Consider the following 25,642-nt stretch of genomic DNA (forward strand, 5'->3'; position numbering starts at 1 on the left):
TCTAGCGTTTTAAATTTCCCTGCATTAAAGTCCCCAGCCACTAGGAGCACCGCCTCTGGATGAGAATTTTCTCGTTTGCTTTATACAGCTCATTGAGTGCGGTCTTCGCACCACCATCGGTTCATCGTGGTAAATGGATAGCCATGAAAAATATAGATTAACTCTTTTGGGATAGGGTGCAGCATTTTCACTTTTGGATGAATAGCGTGCCCAGAGTCAACTGCCTCCTACTCTGTCCCAGATGCTAATATAGGAATTTTATTAGTAGTATTTGAAAAAACTGAAGTTTCTAAAACTGTTTGAATGATGTCTGCGAGTATAACAGAACGCATATGGCAGGCGAAAACCTGAGAAAAATCCAACCAGGAAGTGGGACATCTGAGGTTTGTAGTTTTTCAAAGCTTGGCCTACCGAATAGTTGGATATGGATAATGTTGCACTTCCTACGGCTTCCACTAGATGTCAAGTCTTCAGAACCGGGTTTGAGGATTGTACTATAAATTAGGGGCTCATGAGACCTCTTTGAGTCAGTGGTCTGGCAGAAAGCAACATTGACAATAGCACCTCCAAAACAAAAGACAAGAACTGAACTGAATTGACAAAACTCAAATGGATTGAAATAAACTAAAACTTGTTTCTCACAAGTTTTTCATAGGTTGTGCACTCTGCAAACAATGTGTCCATTCCAACAACGGTAAAATGAATAATATTGAATGCATTAACAGAAATTCCCATAACCAAACATTGTAGATTAGAAATAACGGAAAATGTGCTGATGATATACAACGTATTTCGGAAAATATTCAGACCACTTTACCTCTTCCACCTTAGTCTTATTCTAAAATAGTTTTATTTAATATCACACAAAAACCCATAATGGAGAAAGTGAAAAAGTTTCAAATTTACTGCAAATAAAACAGAAACACTTTATTTACACAAGTATTCAGACCCTTTGCTGAGACTCGAAATTGAGCTCCGGTGCATCTCGTTTCCATTAATCATCCTTGAGATGTTTCTACAACTTCGTTGGAGTCCACCTGTCGTAAATTCTATTGATTGGACTTGATTTGAAAAAAAAAAAAAAAAAAAGGCACACACCTGTCTATATAAGAAGGACCCACAGTTGACAGTGCATGTCAGAGAAAAAAAATATCATGCCATGAGGTCGAAGGAACAGTCTGTAGAGCTCCGAGACAGGATTGTGTTGAGGCACAGATCTGTGGAAGGGTACTAAAAAACCATTTGCAGCATTTAAGTTCTAAGAACACAATTGCCTCAATCTTTCTTAAATGGAAGAAATTTTGAACCACCATGACTCTTCCTAGAGCTGGCCCGCCCGGTCAAACGAGGGGAGAATGGCCTTGATCAGGGAAGTGACCAAGGACCCGATGGGCCTGAATGCCAAGCATCACATCTGGAGGAAACCTGGCACCATCACTATGGTGAAGAATGGTGGTGGCAGCATCACGCTGTGGGGATGTTTTACATCAGCAGGGACTAGGAGACTAGTCAGGATTGAGGGTAAGAAAAACAGAACACATTTATATGCCTACATATAAATGTATGTAGATCCTTGAAGAGGTCCTGATCACTCTGGAGCAGGTTCTCAGACTGGGGCAAAGGTTCACCTTCCAACAGGACAACAACCCTAAGCACACAGCCAAGATAATGTAGGAGTGGCTTCGGGGCAAGTCTCTGAATGTCTGTGAGTGGCCCAGCCAGAGCCTGGACTTGAACCCGATTGAACATCTTGAGACCTGAAAATAACTGTGCAGCGACATTGCCCATCCAACTGGAGAGCTTGAGAGGATCTGCAGAGAAGAATAGGACAAACTCCTCAAATACATGTGTGCCAAGCTTGTAGCGTCACACCCAAGACTGGAGGCTCCTATCACTGCCAAAGGTGCTTCAACAAAGTACTGCGTAAAGGGTCTGAATACTTATGCAAATGTGATTTTTTTAAATTAAAAAATAAACTTTCAACTATTTCTAAACACCTGTTTTTAGTTTGAGGAAAATAAACAATTAACTCAATTTTAGAAATAAGCTGTAACGTAACATTGTGAAAAAGGTTATGGGGTCTGAATACACTATGTAATGGTGAGATGATACACTAACAATTCACGGTGCGAAACAATAAATGCACACACACACATTGGCAGGAGAGCACGCATTCTGGAGCAATTAGTGCATTGTGCATCTGGGCGCAGCATGGTCAATCTGATGTCTGCATTGTCTATACAGTGATACGGCCTCTGCAGAAGTCAGGGAATTCATATTTCCTGCACATTGCAGAGCAGTTGTCAAGGAAGTGAGTTTATGTATCGCACCCACCAATGATAATGTGGAGCTATACAAAGCCCCCTGCATGGTTACAAAATTTGGGAGCCACATGGCGATGCTTTACAGAGCTGAATTTGGCATCTGCATGCCTCTGGAGGCACCGCAATTGCGTCACACTCTCCATATGTTGCCACCGACTAGATTTTCAGATCTAGACTAAGACAATGTATGCTTGGCCTCCACAATGGATTAGCTTCATCCCAGACAAAAAAAACAAAAAAAAGCACACACAGTAGGGCAGAAAAGTATTTAGTCAGCCACCAATTGTGCAAGTTCTCCCACTTAAAAAGATGAGGCCTGTAATTATCATAGGTACACTTCAACTATGACAGACAAAATGAGAAGGAAAAAAAAAAATCCAGAAGAATCACATTGTAGGATTTTTTATGAATTTATTTGCAGATTATGGTGGAAAATACATTTTCTATAAGTCTTCACACACTGTTGCTGGTATTTTGGCCCATTCCTCCATGCAGAGCTCCTCTAGAGCAGTGATGTTTTGGGGCTGTTGCTGGGCAACACGGACTTTCAACTCCCTCCAAAGATGTTCTATGGGGTTGAGATCTGGAGACTGGCGAGGCCACTCCAGGACCTTGAAATGCTTCTTACGAAGCCACTCCTTCGTTGCCCGGGCGGTGTGTTTGGGATCATTGTCATGCTGAAAGACCCAACCACGTTTCATCTTCAATGCCCTTGCTGATGGAAGGAGGTTTTCACTCAATCTCACGATACATGGCCCCATTCATTCTTTCCTTTACACGGATCAGCCATCCTGGTCCCTTTGCAGATCCTTTGCAGTCCCTTTCCACCCCCATGCTTCACAGTAGGTATGGTGTTCTTTGGAGGACAAAGAATGCTGAGTTGCATCCAAATACGACGAGTTGAGTTTACCAAAAATGTATATTTTGGTTTCATCTGACCATATGACATTCTCCCGGATCATCCAAATGCTCTCTAGCAAACTTCAGACGGGCCTGGACATGTACTGGCTTAAGCAGGGGGACACGTCTGGCACTGCAGGATTTGAGTCCCTGGTGGCGTAGTGTGTTATTGATGGTAGGCTGTTACTTTGGTCCCAGCTCTCTGCAGGTCATTCACTAGGTCCCCCCGTGTGGTTCTGGGATTTTTGCTCACCGTTCTTGTGATCATTTTGACCCCACGGGGTGAGATCTTGCGTGGAGCCCCAGATCGAGGGAGAATATCAGTGGTCTTGTATGTCTCACATTTCCTAATAATTGCTCCCACAGTTGATTTCTTCAAACCAAACTGCTTACCTATTGCAGATTCAGTCTTCCCAGCCTGGTGCAGGTCTACAATTTTGTTTCTGGTGTCCTTTGATAGCTCTTTGGTCTTGGCCATAGTGGAGTTTGGAGTGTGACTGTTTGAAGTTGTGGACAGGTGTCTTTTATACTGATAACAAGTTCAAACAGGTGCCATTAATACAGGTAACGAGTGGAGGACAGAGGAGCCTCTTAAAGAAGTTACAGGTCTGTGAGAGCCAGAAATCTTGCATGTTTGTAGGTGACCAAATACTTATTTTCCACCATCATTTGCAAATAAATTCATTAAAAATCCTACAGTGATTTTCTGGATTTTTTCTGTCATGGTTGAAGTGTACCTATGAAAATTACAGGCCTCATCTTAAGTGGGAGAACTTGCACAATTGGTGGCTGACTAAATACTTTTTTGCCCCACTGTACACACACAGCTCAAAAAAATAAAGGGAACACATCCTAGATCTGAATGAATGAAATATTCTTAATACTTTTTTCTTTACATAGTTGAATGTTCTGACAAAACTCACGCAAAAATGATCAATGGAAATCAAATGTATCAACCCATGGAGGTCTGGATTTGGAGTCACACTTAAAATTAAAGTGGAAAACCACACTACAGGCTGATCCAACTTTGATGTAATGTCCTTAAAACATGTCAAAATTAGGCTCAGTAGTGTGTGGCCTCCACGTGCCTGTATGACCTCCCTACAATGCCTGGGCATGCTCCTGATGAGGTGGCGGATGGTCTCCTGAGGGATCTCCTCCCAGACCTGGACTAAAGCATCCGCAAACTCCTGGACAGTCTGTGGTGCAACGTGGCATTGGTGGATGGAGCGAGACATGATGTCTCAGATGTGCTCAATTGGATTCAGGTCAGGGGAACGGGTGGGCCAGTCCATAGCATCAATGCCTTCCTCTTGCAGGAACTGCTGACACACTCCAGCCACATGAGGTCTAGCATTAGGAGGAACCCAGGGCCAACTGCACCAGCATATGGTCTCACAAGGGGTCTGAGGATCTCATCTCGGTACCTAATGGCAGTCAGGCTACCTCTGGCGAGCACATGGAGGGCTGTGCGGCCCCCCAAAGAAATGCCACCCCACACCATGACTGACCCACCGCCAAACCGGTGAGGATGTTGCAGGCAGCAGAACGTTCTCCACGGCGTCTCCAGACTGTCACGTCTGTCACATGTGCTCAGTGTGAACCCGCTTTCATCTGTGAAGAGCACAGGGCGCCAGTGGCGAATTTGCCAATCTTGGTGTTCTCTGGCAAATGCCAAACGTCCTGCACGGTGTTGGGCTTTAAGCACAACCCCCACCTGTGGAAGTCGGGCCCTCATACCACCCTCATGGATTCGGTTTCTGACCGTTTGAGCAGACACATGCACATTTGTGGCCTGCTGGAGGTCATTTTGCAGGGCTCTAGCAGTGCTCCTCCTGCTCCTCCTTGCACAAAGGCGGAGGTAGCGGTCCTGCTGCTGGGTTGTTGCCCTCCTACGGCCTCCTCCACATCTCCTGATGTACTGGCCTGTCTCCTGGTAGCGCCTCCATGCTCTGGACACAGCAAACCTTCTTGCCACAGCTCGCATTGATGTGCCATCCTGGATGAGCTACACTACCTGAGCCACTTGTGTGGGTTGTAGACTCCGTCTCATGCTACCACTAGAGTGAAAGCACCACCAGCGTTCAAAAGTGACCAAAACGTCAGCCAGGAAACATAGGAACTGAGAAGTGGTCTGTGGACACCACCTGCAGAACCACTCCTTTATTGGGGGTGTCTTGCTAATTGCCTATAATTTCCACCGGTTGTCTATTCATTTGCACAACAGCATCTGAAAATGTATTGTCAATCAGTGTTGCTTCTTAAGTGGACAGTTTGATTTCACAGAAGTGTGATTGACTTGGAGTTACATTGTGTTGTTTAAGTGGTCCCTTTATTTTTTTGAGCAGTGTATATACACACATACACAGTGGGGAGAACAAGTATTTGATAACCTGCAAAATAGGCAGTGTTTCATACTTAAAAAGCATGTAGAGGTCTGTAATTTTTATCATGGGTACACTAACTATGAGAGACGGAATCTAAAACAAAAATCCAGATAATCACATTGTATGATTTTTAAGTAATTAATTTGCATTTTATTGCATGACATAAGTATTTGATCACCTACCAACCAGTAAGAATTCCGGCTCTCACAGACCTGTTAGTTTCTATAAGAAGCCCTCCTGTTCTCCACTCATTACCTGTATTAACTGCACCGGTTTGAACTCGTTACCTGTATAAAAGACACCTGTTCACACACTCAGACCTCTCCACAATGGCCAAGACCAGGGAGCTGTGTAAGGACATCAGGGATAAAATTGTAGACCTGCGCTACAGGGCAATAGGCAAGCAGCTTGGTGAGAAGGCAACAACTGTTGACGCAATTATTAGAAAATGGAAGAAGTTCAAGATGACGGTCAATCACCCTCAGTCTGGGGCTCCATGCAAGATCTCGCCTCGTTCACCTTGTGGGGCATCAACGATCATGAGGAAGGTGAGGGATCAGCCCAGAACTACACGGCAGGACCTGGTCAATGACCTGAAGAGAGCTGGGACCACAGTCTCAAAGAAAACCCATTAGTAACACACTACGACGTCATGGATTAAAATCCTGCAGTGCACGCAAGGTCCAGGCCCATCTGAAGTTTGCCAATGACCATCTGGATGATCCAGAGGAGGAATGGGAGAAGGTCATGTGGTCTGATGAGACAAAAAAATAGAGATTTTTGGTCTAAACTCCACTCGCCGTGTTTAGAGGAAGAAAAAGGATGAGTACAACCCCAAGAACACCATCCCAACTGAAGCATGGAGGTGGAAACATCATTCTTTGGGGATGCTTTTCTGCAAAGGGGACAGAACGACTGAACCGTATTGAGGGGAGGAGGGACGGGGCCATGTATCGTGAGATCTTGACCTTCCCTCAGTAAGAGCATTTAAGATGGGTCGTGACTGGGTCTTCCAGCATGACAATGACCCTAAACACACAGCCAGGGCAACTAAGGAGTGGCATCTCAAGGTCCTGGAGTGGCCTAGCCAGTCTCCAGACCTGAACCCAATAGAAAATCTTTGGAGGGAGCTGAAAGCCCATATTGCCCAGCGACAGCCCCGAAACCTGAAGGATCTGGAGAAGGTCTGTATGGAGGAGTAGGCCAAAATCTCTGCTGGAGTGTGTGCAAACCTGGTCAAGGAAACGTATGATCTCTGTAATTGCAAACAAAGTTTCTGTACCAAATATTAAGTTCCGCTTTTCTGATGTATCAAATACTAATGTCATGCAATAAAATGCAAATGAATGACTTTTAAAAAAAAATTAAAAATATATATTTTTTTTAAATCATACAATGGGATTATCTGGATTTTTGTTTTAGATTCTGTCTCTCATAGTTAAAGTGTACCCATGATAAAAATTACAGACCTCTACATGGTTTGTAAGTAGGAAAACCTGCCAATATCGGCAGTGTATCAAATACTTGTCCTCCCCACTGGGTGGGTGGGTGTGTGTGTATGCATATAAGTACTGCATTGCACTGTGTAAGAAGCCTGCAAGTATATGACAATTTAATTTGTCCTTGTGATCTTTAATTTTGCGCACAATAATTTATAGTACTTTTCCAACCTTTAACAAATGGCAAATGTATCTTGAATAAATTAAAAAATATACAAATAAGTGGCCACAGGGAGTAGGCAAAATAAAATGTAAAAGAGTCGTCTTCGACTGGCAGCTGTAGTGTTACTGGCATCGGGAGAAGGGCGGTGGGCTGTGTGAGGTTAAACAGCATGTGAATTTCACGAGCATGACTGCCGCTTGATAAAGCGGTCTATTGCGGCAGTTCCGTGAATGAGGGACGTCGGTCTCCTCAGTGCTAACTGGGTACTAAATAAAATGAACTCTGAACAGTGTGCAAACAATGTTATTTTAGAAAAAAAATTAAATGTTATTTGACACATGCCACCCTTGAGTGTTCCATGATAATCTACCTGCTAAATTACCGTTAAAGTGATATCAGCCGAAGAAATCCTCACTAAGTTTGTAAGTACAGTCTCCAGTAGTAAAGGTCTGTGTCTGAAAGGAACTTGGCATTGAAGAAAGCACCGGCGCAAGCGAAATCAATGGGATCTCGAGTTTGCTACACACTTTGAAAAAGCACACGATCAAACAAAGCTTTGGATGTCCATGATGACGTGGGTGACATTTGATACAAACGTTGGTACTTTTGTATCAGGTCACTTTGAAAATATGAAGAAAACCTTGAGGCATACCATCCCTAAAGCACCCAGCGCTTCACACCGTGTGAGTGACGAAAGATCTGTGCTGGCAGTTGAATCTCCCCCCCCCCCAGATCAAATCAAATGTTATTTGTCACATGCGCCAAAAACAACAGGAGTAGACCTTACCGTGCAAGGCTTACTTACATGCCCTTGGTTATTGTTGGTTAAGAAAACATTTACTATGTAAACAGAAAGTAACAAAACAATAATGAGGCTGTATACAGGGGGTACCAGTACCAAGTCAATGTTCGTGGGTACAGGTTTGTCAAGGGGGGTGGGAGGGGGGGACAATGCAAATAATCCAGGTAGCCATTTGAGTAACTGTTCAGCAGTCTTACCTAGACTTGGCACTACGGTACCGCTTGCCGTGCAGTAACTGTTCTCTCCGTCTATGACTAGGGTGGCTGGAGTCTGACAATTTTCAGGGCCTGCCTGGTATAGAGGTCCTGGATGGCAGAACACTTGGCCCCAGCGATGTACTGGGCTGTATGCACTACCCTCTATTGCGGCGGGATGCCGACCAGTTGCCATACCAGGCGGAGATGCAACCAGTCAGGATAATCTTAATGGTCCAGCTATAGAACTTTGGAGCCTGATTAAATTTGTCATGGCTCCTTAGATCCTCAAAGGGGGAAAAGTTGGTGTCATGCGCTCTTCACAACAGTCTTGCTGTGTTTGGACCATGATAGTTTGTTGGTGATATGTACATCAAGGAACTTGAAGTGCTCAACCTGCTCCACTACAGCCCTGTCAATGAGAATTGGGGTGTGCTCAGCCTTCCTTGTCCTGTAGTCCACGATTATCTCCTTTGTCTTGATCACGTTGAGAGGTTGTCGTCCTGGTAACACACTGCCAGGTTTCTGACTTCCTCCCTATAGGCTGTCTCACTGTTGTTCATGATCAGGCCTACCACCGTTGTCATCAGCAAGGATCCAGTTGGAGGTGTTTAGTCCCAGGGTCCTTAGTTTATTGATGAGCTTTGAGGGTACTATGGTGTTGAACGGTGTAAAAAGGCAGTGTGGAGTCCAATAGAGATTGCATAATTTGTTGGCTTTGTATGCAAATTGAAGTGGGTGTCAGGTTTCTGGGATGAGGTTGTTGCTGTGACCCATGGCCAGCCTTTCAAAGCACTTCATGGCTACAGACGTGAATGCTAAGGGTCGGTAATCACTTAGGCAGGTTGCCTTGGCGTTCTTGGGTACAGGGAGTATGGTGGTCAGCTTGAAACATGTAGGTATTAACTTCTATATAGGGGGCGCTCTTAATTTTTGGATAAAAAAACGTTCCCGTTTTAAACAAGATACTTTGTCACGAAAAGATGCTCGACTATGCATATAATTGACAGCTTTGGAAAGAAAACACTGACGTTTCCAAAACTGCAAAGATATTATCTGTGAGTGCCACAGAACTGATGCTACAGGCGAAACCAAGATTAAATTTCAAACAGGAAATGCCCCAGATTTTGAAGGCGCTGTGTTCCAATGTCGCCTTATATGGCTGTGAATGCGCCAGGAATGAGCTGACACTTGGTCGTTTCCCCAAGGTGTCTGCAGCATTGTGACGTATTTGTAGGCATATCATTGGAAGATTGACCATTTTACACTACATCTACCAGGTGCTCGCTTGGTGTCCTCCGTCGCAATTACTGCATAAATCGCCAGCTGCGTGTATTTTTCCATTTTTCCAATTTGTAAAAAAGTTTGGCGTTGTAATGACTGAATTTTCGGGGGGGTTTTCTTAGCCAAACGTGATGAACAAAACGGAGTGATTTCTCCTACACAAATAATATTTTTGGAAAAACTGAACATTTGCTATCTAACCGAGTCTCCTCATTGAAAACATTGAAGTTCTTCAAAGGTAAATTATTTTATTTGAATGCTTTTGTTTGTGAAAATGTTGCCTGCTGAATGCTAGGCTTAATGCTATGCTAGCTATCAATACTCTTACACAAATGCTTGTGTAGCTATGGTTGAAAAGCATATTTTGAAAATCTGAGATGACAGTGTTAACAAAAGGCTAAGCTTGTGAGTGAATATATTTCTTTCATTTGCGATTTTCATGAATAGTTAACGTTGCGTTATGGTAATGAGCTTGAGGCTATGATTACGCTCCCGGATACGGGATTGCTCGACACAAGAAGTTAAGAGACTGTCAGGGACAGGTTGAAAATGTAAGTAAAGACCCATGCTCGGAGTACACGTCTTGGTAATCTGTCTACTCCCTGTGAATGTTAATGTGTTTAAAGATCTTACTCACGTCGGCTATGGCGAGTGTCCGCAACAGCTGGTGCTCTCATGCATGCTTCAGTGTTGCTTGCCTCGAAGTGCGCATAGAAGTAATTTAGCTCATAAGGTAGGCTCGTGTCACTGAACAGCTTGCGGCTTGTCTGCCCTTTGTAGTCCATAATAAACTCGTCCCGTTTTCAGGACCCCGTCTGTCAAAGATTATTTGGATTTTTACGAATTACTTCACAGATCTATGTAAATGGTTTAAACACTGTTTCCTATGCATGTTCAACGAACCATAAACAATTAACGAACATGCACCTGTGGTACAATCGTTATGAAACTAACCGCTTAGACTGTAGGCAATTAAGGTCACAGTTATGAAAACATAGGACACTGAAGAGGCCTTTCTACTGACTCTAAAAAACACCAAAAGAAAGATGCCCAGGGTCCCTGCTCATCTGAGTGAAAGTACCTTAGGCATGCTGCAAGGAGGCATGAGGACTGCAGATGTGGCCAGGGCAATAAATTGCAATGTCCGTACTGTGTGACGCCTAAGACAGCGCTACAGGGAGAAAGAACGGACAGCTGATTGTCCTCGCAGTGGGAGACCACGTGTAACACCTGCACAGGATCGGTACATCCGGAAAAAATAAAATAAAATCACACCTGCGGGACAGGTACAGGATGGCAACAACAACTGCCCGAGTTACACCAGGAACGCACAATCCCTCCATCAGTGCTCAGACTGACCGCAATAGGCTGAGAGAGGCTGGACTGAGGGCTTGTAGGCCTGTTGTAAGGCAGGTCCTCACCAGACGTCACCGGCAACAGCGTTGCCTATTGGCACAAACCCAACGTCGCTGGACCAGACAGGACTGGCAAAAAGCGCTCTTCAATGACAAGTTGCGGTTTTGTCTCACCGAATTTGTGTTTATCGCCGAAGAAATTAGCATTACACCGAGGCCTGTACTCTGGAGAGGGATCAATTTGTAGGTGGAGGGTCCATCATGGTCTGGGGTCGTGTGTTACAGCATCATCGGACTGAGCTTGTTATTGCAGGCAATCTCAACACTGTGAGTTACAAGGAAGACATTCTCCTCCCTCATGTGGTACCCTTCCAGCAGACTCATCCTGACATGACCCTCCAGCATGGCAATGCCACCAGCCATACTGCTCGTTCTGTACGTGATTTCCTGCAAGACAGAAATGTCAGTGTTCTGCCATGGCCAACGAAGAGCCCGGATCTCAATCCCATTGAGCACTTCTGGGACCTTTTGGATCGGAGGGTGAGGGCTAGGGCCATTCACCCAAGAAATGTCTGGGAACTTGCAGGTGCCATGGTGGAAGACTGGGGTAACATCTCGCAGCAAGGACTGGCAAATCTGGTGCAGTCCATGAGGAGATGCACTGCAGTACTTTATGCAGCTGGTGGCCACACCATATACTGACTTACTTTTGATTTTGTTCAGGGAGACATTCCATTTCTGTTAGTCACATGTCTGTGGAACCTGTTCAGTTTATGTCTCAGTTGTTGAATCTTGTTAGGTTCATTCAAATATTTACACAAGTTTGCTGAAAATAAAAGTTGACAGTGAGGACGATTATTTTTTGGGTGAGTTTACTTTGCAAGTCCTGCCACGTCCGACGAGCGTAGTCCTGTATTTACGCTTTGCCTGTGATGGTTTGTCTGAGGGCAAAACAGGATTTCTTATAAGTGTTTGAGTTAGAGTCCCGCTCCTTGAACGCTCTACCCTTTAGCTCAGTGCGGATGTGGACTGTAATCCATTGCTCTACGTCATCAATGCACATATTGATGAAGCCGTTGACTGATGGCATTTAGGAATATACCACCGCATGAATCCCGGAACATATTCCAGTCAGTGCAAGCAAAACAATCATGTAACTTAGCATCTGCGGCATCTGGCCACTTCCGTATTGAAAGAGTCACTGGTACTTCCTGATTTGGTGTTAGTTCTGGCTAATTACAACAACAACAACTGTTTCTCTCTCAACAAAAAACACTTATCTCCATATCCATTACGATACTCAATTTGTCCGAGTCCTCAGCACACCCCTAGGAAGCTAACCCAGTCTGTATTTTTCCCTCAAGGTGCCCACCGGTTGTTATGGTAAACACCCCACCCGTCTGTAGCAAACAATACTCATGAGTTCATAGAGTTAAGTGTTCTGGTCTTTCTTATTGGTCAATGAAATTAGTATTTTAGTACTGTGAAAACGCTATTATAGTGTACATTGGCATTCAGTGCCTTTTAGGATGAGGGAGGACTTTTGTTTTTGAGTATGGCGTGATTTCTATTACAGCATATTGGATGACTGTCATTCAGATTACATTCACCTAACCTTTGTAACATCGATATGTTTGGTCTATTACATGATACAAAAAAAATGTTCCCTATAACCAATATGAGGTTGCTACAACCTAGCCTACGAATGAAAGTTTACAAAGCAGTGCCCAGTTGAGAGAATTTAGAAATCAAGGGGACTGACAGTGACACACTCAATACCGCCTTGCACACTCTTGCCTGCATCTAACTTATTAAGGGTGTAATCATTAGCCTAACAGTTTTAAACCAGAGTTTGTATTGGACAAATTAAAGTATGTTAATCCCTGTTCCGATACGTTAATCCCTGTTCCGATACGTTTTTCAACAAAGTTGCTGAGACGAATGAACCTTGATCTCTGCAAACACAGTTCACTTTCATAGCAGCCACATACAAACAGCATGATCATTTTCTCATGTATAATTCCTTCTCGCATCTAGGCGCCCTCTTCCTCTCACCTTTTCCCTTTGCTTGTGGACCTTAGTGCACAATACAACAGCTGTCTGTGACCAGGTGAAAAACCTTTCCAAGTCAAACCTTCACACATGCTACATCGTTGTCACCATATTAGCTAACGTCATAGTCGTTATAGCTAGCTTCTAGAACTAATGTGTTAATAAACGCAATACAATCATGCAGTACAGTGAACAGCAAGCAGTTACTCCGGCAGGCCCCTCACCACATGTTATGCACTGCAGTGCTAGCTAGCTGTAACTTATGATTTCAGTACTAGATTAATTCTCAGATCCTTTCAGCTCTGATAGGTTGGAAGACGTCCTACGGAGCTTGTCATAATTACTGTCTAAGTCTATGGAAGGGGGTGAGAACCACGAGCCTCCTAGGTTTTGTATTGTACTCAATGAACACAGAAGAGGACGGAACACTAGCTGTCCTCCAGCTACACCATGGTGATGCCTCAACAGCAGTCTGTAGGGTTACTGACATTTATTGCAAAACAGTGTGTTTTAATCAATTTGGTGACTTGAATATATTTCGTAACATTTTATCTTTAAAGTATCACTTTGTTTAACTATTTTTATGAAATTCCCTGAGAAAGATGGTCCTACCCTTCTCTGGTACCTTCTTGAGGAGCCTCCACTGACAGATCATAATTAAACATAATTCAACTTTACCATTATGACTAGAGGTCGGCCGATTAATTAGGGACGATTTCAAGTTTTCATAACAACCGGAAATCAGTATTTTTGGGCACCGTTTTTTTTTTCTAGTGACACCCCATCCCGTGAACGGGACAGTTGTCATCATCTGACACTAATTAGCATAACGCAACAGACAAATCTTCCTAGAAAATCTTCCTATTCATGAAAATCACAAACATATTGGAACACAGCTTAGCCTTTTGTTAATCACCCTGTCATCTCAGATTTTCAAAATATGCTAAGCCAAAGCTAGACAAGCATTTGTGTCAGTTTATCGATAGCCTAGCACAGCCTTGCTACTTTGTTACGAAAATCAGAAAAGCAATCAAATTAAATCGTTTACCTTTGATGAACTTTGGATGTTTTCACTCACGAGACTCCCAGGTAGATAGCCAAAGTTCATTTTTTCCCAAAATATTAATTTTTGTAGGTGAAATAGCTCTGTTTGTTCTTCACGTTTGGCTGAGAAATCGACCGGAAATTGCGGTCACCACAACACCGAAAAATATTCCAAATTAGCTCTATAATATCGACAGACACATGGCAAACGTTGTTTATAATCAATCCTCAAGGTGTTTTTCAAATATCTATTCGATAATATATCAACCGGGACAATTGGTTTCTCAGTAGAAGCGATTGGAATAATGGCTACCTCTGTATTTTACGCGAGAATTTCTCTGGGAGGATCAGGTGACCACTTGCGCAATGAAGCCGCCTAAGGGTATTCTTCAACATAAATGCGTAAAACTACGTCACAATGCTGTAGACACCTTGGGGCATACGTAGAAAGTGTAATCTGGTTGTTATGGCATTCACAGCTCAATAGGGAAGCATCGGAACACAGGGCTTTCAAAAGATGAGTCATTTCCGGATTGGATTTCTCTCAGGCTTTCGCCTGTAACATCAGTTCTGTTATACTCACAGACAATATTTTTACAGTTTTGGAAACTTTAGAGTGTTTTCTATCCTAAGGTGTCAATTATATGCATATTCTAGCATCTTGTCCTGACAAAATATCCCGGGAACGTTATTTTTCCAAAAATTAAAATACTGCCCCCTAGTACTAACAGGTTAAGAACACATTTTCAATGACTGCCTGGGAACGAGGCAGAACGATAGATTTTTACCTTGTCAGCTCGGGGGATCCAATCTTGCAACCTTAGTTAACTAGTCCAACGCTCTAACCACCTGCCTCACGAGGAGCCTGCCTGTTAAGCGAATGCAGTAAGCCAAGGTAAGTTGCTAGCTAGCATTAAACTTATCTTATAAAAAACAATCAACGACTGTCGTTGCTCCAATGTGTACTTAACCATAAACATCAATGCCTTTCTTAAAATCAATACACAAGTATATATTTTTAAACCTGCATATTTAGCTGAAAGAAATCCAGATTAGCAGGCAATATTAACCAGGTGAAATTGCACGCAGAGTCAGGGTATACGCAACAGTTTGAGCCGCCTGGCTCTTTGCAAACTAATCTCCCAGAATTTTACGTAATTATGACATAACATTGAAGGTTGTGCAATGTAACAGGAATATTTAGACTCATGGATGCCACCCGTTAGATAAAATACGGAACGGAATAAACTTTTTGTTTTTGAGGTGGTAGTTTCCGGATTTGACCTAAGTCTCGTATTTCTGTGTGTTTATTATAGTTAAGTCTATGATTTGATATAGTAGTCTGACTGAGGGCTGGTAGGCAGCAGCAGGCTCGTAAGAGTCAAAGGGAGATGGTTTAGAGAGAAATAGTCGACGCGTTATAATTCCTGTAATAACTTGCGGCTGAATTTGAAAGGGGTTCGTTATTTTACCATCCATGTCCTCCGTAGAGAATGTCTTGATCTACTTCAAATAAGGTCTGTGTTTCGTGCAGGCTTAAACCACCTCGGCGTTTTGATACCCGTGTAAATCTCACTAGGATAAGGTAACGCTTGTCAAAATATTTACATAAATCCTCTCTGCAAAAAAAAAAAAAAAGATCTTTGCTTATATTTAGCCAATATTGATCAGAGTTACCTTGTACTATGGATATCTACAGTTATAAAATTGGCAAGGTGGTGTATGCCTACACGAAACAGACCTTATTTTAAGTGAATCTAAAAATATCCTATGGAACCGCTTTTCAGATTTTGCTAGGTGTTATGGGAATTATGACTCGCACTTTGGTAGTCAATTCTTACCATGTCCATTATTAAAATAGGATTTCCTACATATAGAAATGAAAGTTTTTGTTTTCAACATTCATCACAGGGAACAGTTGAGAGTATTTGTCTCCTAAACAGACTCTTAAGTATCATTGTCACTTCAGTGTGTGTGCGCGTTTTACAGATGGCAGAAAAAAAGCAGAGCACCAGCATGGGACAACTACATGGAATTGGCACCAGGGAAAGCAAGGTGTCTTATTTGTGAAAGATGTAAGCATGGGGTCAGCAACGGCTAAATCAAAAAATACAACCAACCTGTGGAGTCACCTTAAGAACACCCATCCGAAAGCCCATATGTATTATATTAAGTTAAAATAAGTGGTCATTGTTCATTCAGTATTGTTGCAATTGTCATTATTACAAAAGTATATATATATAAAAATATATATATATATATATAAAAACACACACACATTTTAAGAATTGGCTGATTAATCGGTAGCGTCTTTTTTTTTTGTCCTCCAATAATCGGAATCGGTGTTGAAAAATCCTAATCGGTCGACCTCTAATTATGACTGTTTATAATATAAGGCACCATTTCACTCAATACAAAAGTAGTGCTGGTTGATCGCACTGAGACATTAAAAATAAATTAAAAAAATCACCTTTCTGCCTTTTCGTCTATGGAAATGTAATGGCATAACGTGCTTGATGTCATTCCGAATAATCGAAAAAGGTCGGACAGAAGAAAAATCGAACAGTAAAAACATTACTATGATAGAGTAAACACGACTCTAATTCAGTCAGAGAGCTAAGTCCCTGCCCTCATTCGATTATTTGAGTAGCTAGTATACACTCTAAAAGTGAGAAAAGTCATCAACATTCAAACAAGCCAAGTAGATAAGGTTAGCCGGCTAGCAGCATTGTTCGGCTGGCCAGCACATTCGAAACAAGAGCCGATGTAACGTTAGCTAGCTGGCTACGTTTCTTGAGGCCAGACAGACATTCCTGAGTCGAGGAACAGGAGATAACACAATACTGTACTGACAAACCGGCGAGTAACTAACGTTACCTAGTTGTAAAGTCAGCCATTTAAACACCATGCCACCATGGCTTGCTATCATTTCCCCTACATCATAGGTACTGAATGTGTGTAGCTACCTTTTTGTTGTGCGAACCGCTGCCCCCTTGCACCACTCAGCAGCGCCGATAACTTCAATCAAATGCGAGCAGAGACACACTTTCTTCATACAGCAATTAACGGGAAGTGCACTCTTTGGAATATTGCTTTGACAGCTACAATTGCAGTCAAGCGTTGGCCAAAGTAAAATGGCAACCGTTGGGGGTGTTTCCGTTTTGAAGACCTGAAAGAGAAGAGGGGCGGAGTTTAGAATGCAATAGGGACGGCACTTCAAGCTAAGCACGCCCATTAGACCTTATCAATGTCCGATCCGTGCCCAGAAAAAAAGGAAAGAAGGCGTGATTTAGGCGTGGTCAGGAACAGGAAAGGGGTTGGGCAAATTTAAGGGAGGCAAACTTCCATGCCTTTTGTGAAAAAAAAAGGTAAGCAGTGAGCTAGCTAGCAATCTTTGTGAGATAATGGAGGGGTTGAAAGGACAATTTAAATTATTGCATTTTCAGTGTTAATTTAGCCATTAGATTAATATGTATTTATGTTTCTAAAATCATGAATGGGATAGCGATTAAACATGTTTTTTTTAATGTATGTTAATTTTGACATACAACTAAATGGAATGCTAGCTAGCTTATTCTAAGGGTTGAAGAATTGTTTCTGACCAAAATGCACATGAATGATGCCGCGTTCAGGTTCAGATGCTAGTCAGAACTAGAAAACTCTGACAGTTCCAACTTGCTAACTGGTTAAATGCGACACGTGTATAACTACATCCAGTTAGCAAGTCGTGGTTTCCCGACGAGCACCTGAAAGTGACATTAAAGGATGCAGTCCTTGAGGGGGCAATAATAAAGCATTGTATTCGTTTGTCGGCCATTTACAGAAAAATTAAACTAGGTGATAGCAATAGAAAGAGGACCTCTGCATTAATAAGCAGCTCAATTTCACAATTTTATAATGCAACCATTCAGTGTAAAATAAAATTAAAAAACTGACAATTGGACTTTGATTAAGAAATTCTGGTTTAATGTAGTCAATGTTATCACCTTATCATTTGTCTAAAGGTTATAGGAATGACTGTTACGGCACTGAAAAGTTTAGAGTTATTGTGAAGCCAGGCTTTTTTAAACCTCCCCTCCCCCATTTCTCGTCTCTCCACTGTGATGACAGATGTGAGCAGTATGGCACAAAATGGCTGCCAAGAATAATCAAAATGGCTGTTTCAGACTGTGAATATGAGGTGTAATTACTGCATAGTACTTAAATAGTTTTGAATTTTTTAAAATGTATTTACATAAATGTCTACATATGCTACCCTGGAAAATAATATCTTAAATGAAACCAAGGAATGAGGAGAACCTTGATCCTACCACAGGCAACCAAGTGCTTGCTGCCTGGGAGGTTGTTAGAAATTGATACAAAATGAAGGTTTCTGAAATCTAATGTTGTTGTCCCCCAATAAAAACATAGTCTCTCTATACATCCGGGTTGCTCCCACAATTTTCAATTGATTTAAGGTTGCTTTCAAAACAACTCGGAAAATCGGAAAACTCGGAGCTCATTTGTCTACGAGTTTCCAAGTCGGGCATTTCAGAGTTTCAGAGTTCCGAGTTGTCTTGAAAGCGGCACCGTCTGTATGTAATATAACATCAGTTTGGCATAGAAACTATGTCACTACTTTATACGCTTGAATAAAATGCAAAATAGTAGCTAGCAAATTGGAGATCACGGAGGTTATTTTTAATGACTGCGTTTCACAACTAACTAGTTTGAGTCAAGTTCCTCACCAAAACCACTTAACGTTTTGCCTGCAAACTTTGGTTTCGAATCGCAACGTTCTCGTATGTCTGCCTCGTTATTTATTGGGAGAGTTCCATACAACCTTTTAAAGCCAGAAAAGTAGAAATCAGATTTTTACAAATTAAAGACGGGCCTGATGGACACAGAAAATGTTTAGGTAGACTTTCCAAATGTCGGCAAAACACACTAGACAAGGTGGGATAATTTTGTTTCGGTAAAATTAAATATTCAAGAAATGTCGGTGACAATATTGATAGCCTAATAACCATCATATGAAAGTAAACTTGGAGTCACGCGATGACGTGTGGTGCTCCCTTTACAACTCAGGAAATCATGCAGTTTATTAGGCTACAGATTAAATCAACTATGAACTTTACAGGGTGGTGAAAATTCAAGGAGATAGATGAGCTTGATGCTGCTTTCCAATACATATCGAGGGTCTTATTTTGGCGACATGATCATCAATGCTTGGCGTTGACACAAATGTAATCTCATGTAGGCTGTACATGCACTCTAAACAGCAGCGCGAAAATAACAGTACCAATACCAGAGTGGGCACACTGGCTACAAAACGCTTTATTTTTTACCCGAGAAACCATCAGTAGAATTTCTCGCATAATACGTTTTACTGACAGAAAGATCCCACCACGAAGAAAGAAAAAAATATCTGTCCGCATTTATAATTGTACCAAACTCCCTTTTCCTATCATAGATGTCATGATTTAAAAATAAATATTGTATGACTAGTCGCATAAAAACTGTCCGGAAAAGTGGTTAATGGCGAGGGTCGGTTTTACGAGACTTAATAAAAATATGGAGATTTTGTAAAAAAAAAAATAAACGTCCGTAGAGAAGTTTGGAAGGTGAGCAAGATGAAATGTTGAAGAAGACCGAACACTGCAGTGGGAGGGGTTATAGACAGGTGTTAACTGGGGATGGAATAGACTGACATAAAAATACAAATTAGAATGTGAATAGAGCAGATTTGGAAATGGAAAATTAACCCAATTTGGAGACATACCCCTTGTTGTTCACGAGGTCAGCCTGGCCCTGCAACCTACATTCAGAATCCTATTCACTCATCTTTCCATATAAGGTTTGTTTTTGGAAGTTGAGTTTGTTTATAGGCAGTTCTGTAGGCAGTTCCACTATTTGCATAAAATACTAATTGAACCCCGGGTTTTAAACAAGGCATAAACCATTGGGTGTAATCAGTGTTCCAGATACAGTAAATGGAGCTGACAAGATTAAAATGTTTCCCTGTTGTTATTGCCCTGTTGCACAACATTAATGATGCATTCATAACATCTCGTAAATTCGAAAATATCAGCATATGACTGGGAAAAATCCACTTGAACGCCCCTCAAACTGGTAATTACTAGTGGGAAACTTGTCTATCATCTCTGAGCTCAGAATTCTCCCACATGTGGGGTGGCAGGTAGCCTAGTGGTTAGAGTGTTGGACTAGTAACCGGTTGCAAGATCGAATCACAGCGCTGACAATGTAAAAATCTGCTGTTCTGCCCCTAAATAAGGCAGTTAACTGTTCCTAGGCCATCATTGAAAATAAGAATTTGTTCTTAACTGACTTGCCTCGTTAAATAAAGGGGAAAACAACAACAATTTGTTTGCAAGTGTAACTGGTGTATAATGGCTAGTTAGTTAGTGGTGCGCACTAGTAGTGTTTCAATTGGGCAGCTTTTGTGGAGTGATACAGTAGGTAAATGTTTGTGGGATGCAGTTGTTCAGAGGGTCCCTGGTTCGAGCCCAGGTTGGGGAAAGAAGAGGGAAGGAAGCAATACTGTTACATTGTGGTAAAAAAAAAAGTTAAACTCTGATCGCCATTCGTGGTGAATAAAGTAACACTACCTAATACTTCAATGCATTTTTCCACAAAAGGTGGGTAAACCCTTGTGTAAAATAAAAATATATTATGTAAATGGTGTTTATTTACATTTACCCTCCACTACACTGTTTGTGAGCATGATAGCTGTACTTTTAGGTTATGGTTAACGCAGCTTGTTTGCCATTAGCCAATTGGTGTTCTCAACAAGTTCAAAACGAGTTCAAAGTATCTCTCCTTCCAGAGAGACATCAGGGGCCGTAACATACTCTGTTTCACAGAATCATGGCTCTCTCGGGATATACTGTCCCAGTCCATACAGCCAGCTGGGTTCTCAGTACATTGCACAGGCAGGAATAAAGAACTCTCTGGGAAGAAAGGCAGTATTTCATTATTAACTACTCATAGTCTGACCAAGAATAATAGATGGCTGCATTCACACAAAGCTGAATGCGTGAACCAGAGCACTTAACCGTGGTAAGATGACTGGGAATATGGTCGAATACAGTGTAGTTACTCCCTCCGTAAGGCAATCAAACAGCGAAAACGTCAGTACATACAAGATTTATGTGGCAAGGTTTAAAGACAATCACTGATTACAAAAGGAAAACCAACCAGGACACCAACGTCTTGCTCCCGGACAAGCTAAACACCTTAAACAATTTGAAGGCTATGCTACCAAATACTAATTGAGTGTATGTAAACTTCTGACCCACTGGGAATGTGATGAAATAAATAAAAGTTGAAATAAATAATTCTCTCTAGTATTATTCTGACATTTCACATTCTTAACATAAAGTGGTGATCCCAACTGACCTAAGACAGGGAATTTTTGCGAGGATTAAATGTCAGGAATTGTGAAAAACTGAGTATAAATGTACTTGGCTAAGGTGTATGTAAACTTCCGACTTCAACTGTATTCAATCTCTCCCTATCCCAGTCTGCTGTCCACCATTGTTCCTGTACCCAAGAAAGCAAAGGTAACTGAACTAAATGACTCTGCAACTGGGTCCTGGACTTCCTGACGGGCCGCTCCCAGGTGGTGAAGGTAGGAAACAACACCTCCACTTCGCTGATCTTCAACACAGGGGACCCACAAGGGTGGGTGCTGAGCCCCCCCCCCTGTACTCTCTGTTCACTCATGACTGCGTGGCCACACACACCTCCAACTCAATCACCAAGTTTGCAGACGACACAACAGTAGCAGGCCCGATTACCAACAATGAACTGCACTGCCCTCAACCACAGGGCTCTCTAGAGGGTGGTGCGGTCTGCCCAACGCATTACCGGGGGTACACTGCCTGCCCTCCAAGGCACCTACAGTACCCGATGTCACAGGAAGGCCAAAAAGATCATCAAGGACATCAACCATCCAAGCCACGGCCTGTTTCCCCCGCTATCATCCAGAAGGTGAGGTCAGTACAGGTGCATCAAACCTGGGACAGAAAAACAGCTTCTATCTCAAGGCCATCAAACTGTTAAATAGCCTTCACTAGCCAGCTACCACCCAGTTACTCAACCCTGCACCTTAGAGGCTGCTGCCCTATATCCATAGACATAGATTACTGAATTACTAGCCACTTTAATAATGGAACACTCATCACTTGAATTATGTTTACATACTGATTTACTCTAATCTCATATGTATATACTGTATTCTATTCTACTGTATTTTAGTCAATGCCACCACGGCATTGCTCGTCCTAATATTTATATATTTCTTAATTCCATTATTTTACTTTTGGATTTGTGTATTGTTGTAAATTATTAGATACTACTGCACTGTTGGAGCTAGGAACATAAGCATTTCGCTTCACCCGCAATAACATCTGCTGCTAAATATGTGTATGTGACCAATAAAATGTGATTTGGTGTGAACGCACACAACTCGTTGCTCCCAGTTTACAAGTAGTTTTTAAAAAGTTCCCCACCTGTTATGAACACAGCATTACCTATCTGATTCAACTCACCAACTAATCACCAAGCCATTGATTAATTGAATCAGGTGTTTCTGAATAAATTGCTTACCCTAGGTACTATTGAAGGTAGGCTAAATCAAGAATATTCCCATCTATGAAACAGATTACGACAAATGGATTTATTTGTCGGATAGACCAACCAGAGCTGCGACGATAAACCGAAAATGATCGACACCGACCACTTATCGCAAGCATTTTACTGATATCGTTCATTACAAGAAATCAAATTTGATCAAATAAGTGGCCTATTCTAGAGAAATGTGACAATTGAAATGAAATAAGTTTGCTAATATGGGTGATTGTTAATGGGACAATTGATGGTTCAACCATTAAACTAGTAGTAGTTTAAAGGATATATTTTTAAATGGTGGTGAACATGGTTATAAACTTATCCTGCTATTTATCATTATTGCATCAATTCAGGCAATTTATTGTGATATATTTTTTTGTCCATATCCCCCAGCTAAGACCAACTACATCACTGATGACATGAGCTCTAGCATGTTGAAATATAATACTTCATATTGAACATGCAATAATGCCTGGATTCTCAATTGCACCATGCAGATATCATAACCATATGCAATTTATGCCTAAACAGACAACAATGTTAACATTCAGATAAGACAGATGTATCCATATATTTACAGAAGAACTGTTGATTATTATGCATCATTTTATTTTCACAATCAAAGTGTGTTTATAGTATTAGGGCATGAATCTATCACTTTTTATTTGCACCTTCTCTCTTCCATTGTGAAGGATGAACCTATTATAGGATATTGTCTTATACACAGTGATTTCGTATCATCATGGCAATGAAATCTCATTACAAGCAGACCAACCAGCTTTTCTTTTTTTCTTTCAACAATACCATAATAATGTTAATATGTTGCCAATATGTTTGAGAGCAACGATGATGAAAACTGTATGGAAGTGACTCCATAGACTACAGCTGTGGCACAGTCAGTCTTCTACTTTGCGAGCCGGTCTGCAGAATGTCCAGTGGTGCTCCACTGTATTCTCATTGGCTCGCTCGCTCATGTGATGCACTCGAGTGTTCCGGATGGTGAAGCCCTGCTTCATGATGTAGTCCATTAGGTGAACCCTGAGGGTCACTTCCTGGTGGTAGTCACACGGTCCAAAAGTGAAAGACACCTGAAAGTCTCTCGTGTCCATCATGTGTTTGTTCCACTTGGTGAAATTTTTGCAGATGCCCTCCAGCAGGGCTTGCACCTTGGTTGTTATGGTGAGCTGTGTGATAATGACAGCCACTGGGTTTGAATACTTGGATAGTTTCCGTGTGCTGGACAGCTCCACCACCTGCTCAAAGATGTCCAGAGGGTAGAGCGGCTTGGGTTCATTGAGGCAATGGATCAACGGTTCGATCAAGTAGAAATCCGCCTCCTTCCTCAGGAGGTCAGTTTCAGTGAAGTCCACAGGGAGTGTGAGCTCGGACGTACGTAGGAAGTTCAGCACGTACCGGAAGAGCGTCCCATCGCGGTCGATGAAGTAGTTTCCCTGGGCGTCCCGCGTTGTGGGAAAATCCCCACGGAACATGGCGCCCAGCATGGAGTCTGGGTACCGCTGCAGGGTTGATAGGGAGGTGGTGTACAGGTGGCCACCCACATTCAAGGTCACTGGGTTAGTCATCTGTAGAGTGAGAAATTGACAAATAATACATTAGCATTGTGGAATTAGACAAGAACATGAATATAGCTATATGAATAAATCAAGAAACAACAGCATCAACGGCAAGATATGATGAACAAAAACATCTGGCAATGCATCAAACATATATCATTCTAACCACTGTGGTACTGGTCAACATACTCATCTCAGTAGCCACCAACATTACTCTTAATCTGCACTGAATTTTAAGGTAGCCTTGACTTCAGGTTGTCCTGTGTTACATACCCTATGGCCCCAGTCTCCATTCTCCATTTGTAAACAGAAAAGCCCACTTCAAGATCAAACCCAGAAAGGCTGCTGATATGATCAGAAACTTAGTGCAGTATGTCTGGTCTTCAATATCACCTGGGAAAACAAGATAAAAATGTAATCATATTGACAAGGGTGTGTTCAGCAAAGTCAGGTGAGTTGGATTGGTCAAAGACTGCAAAACAAGCTCTGAACTGCACCTGTCAATTCACGATTTGCTTAAGACTAAAGGTCTGTGAGGAGTTTATTCATAGAATCAAAGATCATGCTTCACTCAACAAGAGAATCGACTTACATATTGATCAGCTTGAGGAGGGACAAATCCTGAGCAGAGTTATTGTTAGATACCCATCACAGATGCCTTTGAACCTTAGAATTAGCAGGGAATTTATAATGTTGTGATTTTCAGGCATTTCAATGTGTGGACATTCTGAGGCCAATTTAGTGATTTCCCAAAATGAAGCTAAGAATGACAGACTTTGAGCATGAAAATATGTTTTGCAAAGCTAAATAACTACCTACAGTACTGTTGATGTGACCTGTTAGTACAGAGAGAAATGAGAACACAGTAATATACATTGCACCATTAAGGCACGTACTACAGTGTGACGCCATTGATGCAGAAAAACACGTCCAGCGCGAGCACGGATGCAGATGCGCATCCCCACATCATCAACTGGCTAGCTGCTAGTAGGCAGCGTAATTGGCAACGTAGACATCAAGAGCAACAATTTGGAGAGTTAGCTAACAATCTATGACATTGTATTAAACACACTGTATTAAACACTCGTTTGAAATTGCATTGCAAAGGCTTATTTTGACATGCTCGTCTATTGTATTTTGAGACAACCAACGTGCCATTAGCTACTGTTAGCTAGCTAGTTAGCTAAATATAACAGCTGTAATTTGTGCTATCTAAAGTGGTCGATAGCATTAAAAAACATACCTGTATGTGAAAGGTTACCCGTATTATTTCATCGATTCTACATGTTCGTTTAAAAGCTATCTAGACTTATATTTTTGCTCTCATCAATGTTGGCTGCAAGGTGATGAATGGTGTCCGACCACTGTTCCCGATGCCCAGACTACAGGGTCGTCATTAGTTACCACAGCCACAAAATCATAAACCCCGCCTA

At 42.0% G+C, this 25,642-nt stretch overlaps 2 protein-coding genes across 4 annotated transcripts in view; both read right to left on the reverse strand.

The window, feature by feature from the left end:
• Positions 1 to 17,159, reverse strand: part of LOC112222278 (coiled-coil domain-containing protein 71) — a 28,671-nt gene extending 11,512 nt beyond the window's left edge. The window contains exons 1-2 of one of the 2 annotated variants that reach the window (XM_042304050.1): positions 16,971 to 17,159; positions 14,793 to 14,873 (exon numbers count right to left, since the gene is read on the reverse strand). The gene's annotated coding sequence lies outside the window, so the exon portion shown is untranslated. The remainder of the gene's footprint in view (positions 1 to 14,792; positions 14,874 to 16,970) is intronic. The other variant, XM_024385024.2, reaches the window with a different exon arrangement.
• Positions 17,160 to 23,069: 5,910 nt separating this feature from the next.
• On the reverse strand, positions 23,070 to 25,613 carry kctd6b (potassium channel tetramerization domain containing 6b). Of its 2 annotated transcripts, XM_024385026.2 has the most exons (4): positions 25,453 to 25,613; positions 24,802 to 24,875; positions 24,483 to 24,602; positions 23,070 to 24,218 (listed from the first exon to the last, which is right to left on the reverse strand). In XM_024385026.2, the coding sequence occupies exons 3-4, from the start codon at positions 24,507 to 24,509 to the stop codon at positions 23,532 to 23,534; spliced, it is 714 nt and encodes a 237-aa protein (XP_024240794.1). In that variant the 5' UTR covers positions 24,510 to 24,602; positions 24,802 to 24,875; positions 25,453 to 25,613; the 3' UTR covers positions 23,070 to 23,531. The 2 variants fall into 2 exon arrangements, with proteins under 2 accessions (XP_024240794.1, XP_024240793.1); XM_024385025.2 differs by lacking the exon at positions 24,802 to 24,875.
• Between the last annotated feature and the right edge of the window lie 29 nt (positions 25,614 to 25,642).

The sequence above is a fragment of the Oncorhynchus tshawytscha genome, linkage group LG22 (genome assembly GCF_018296145.1).
Source record: "Oncorhynchus tshawytscha isolate Ot180627B linkage group LG22, Otsh_v2.0, whole genome shotgun sequence".
NCBI lineage: Eukaryota > Metazoa > Chordata > Actinopteri > Salmoniformes > Salmonidae > Oncorhynchus > Oncorhynchus tshawytscha.

What these genes read in the sequence shown, in the direction of transcription:
- kctd6b (XM_024385025.2), bottom strand. Translation starts at nt 24,509, where the DNA reads ATGGAGAATGGAGACTGGGGCCATAGG. An exon ending in ATGGAGACTGGGGCCATAGG is followed by an intron (nt 24,219 to 24,482) that starts GTATGTAACACA and finishes CTCACTCTACAG; the next exon opens with ATGACTAACCCAGTGACCTT.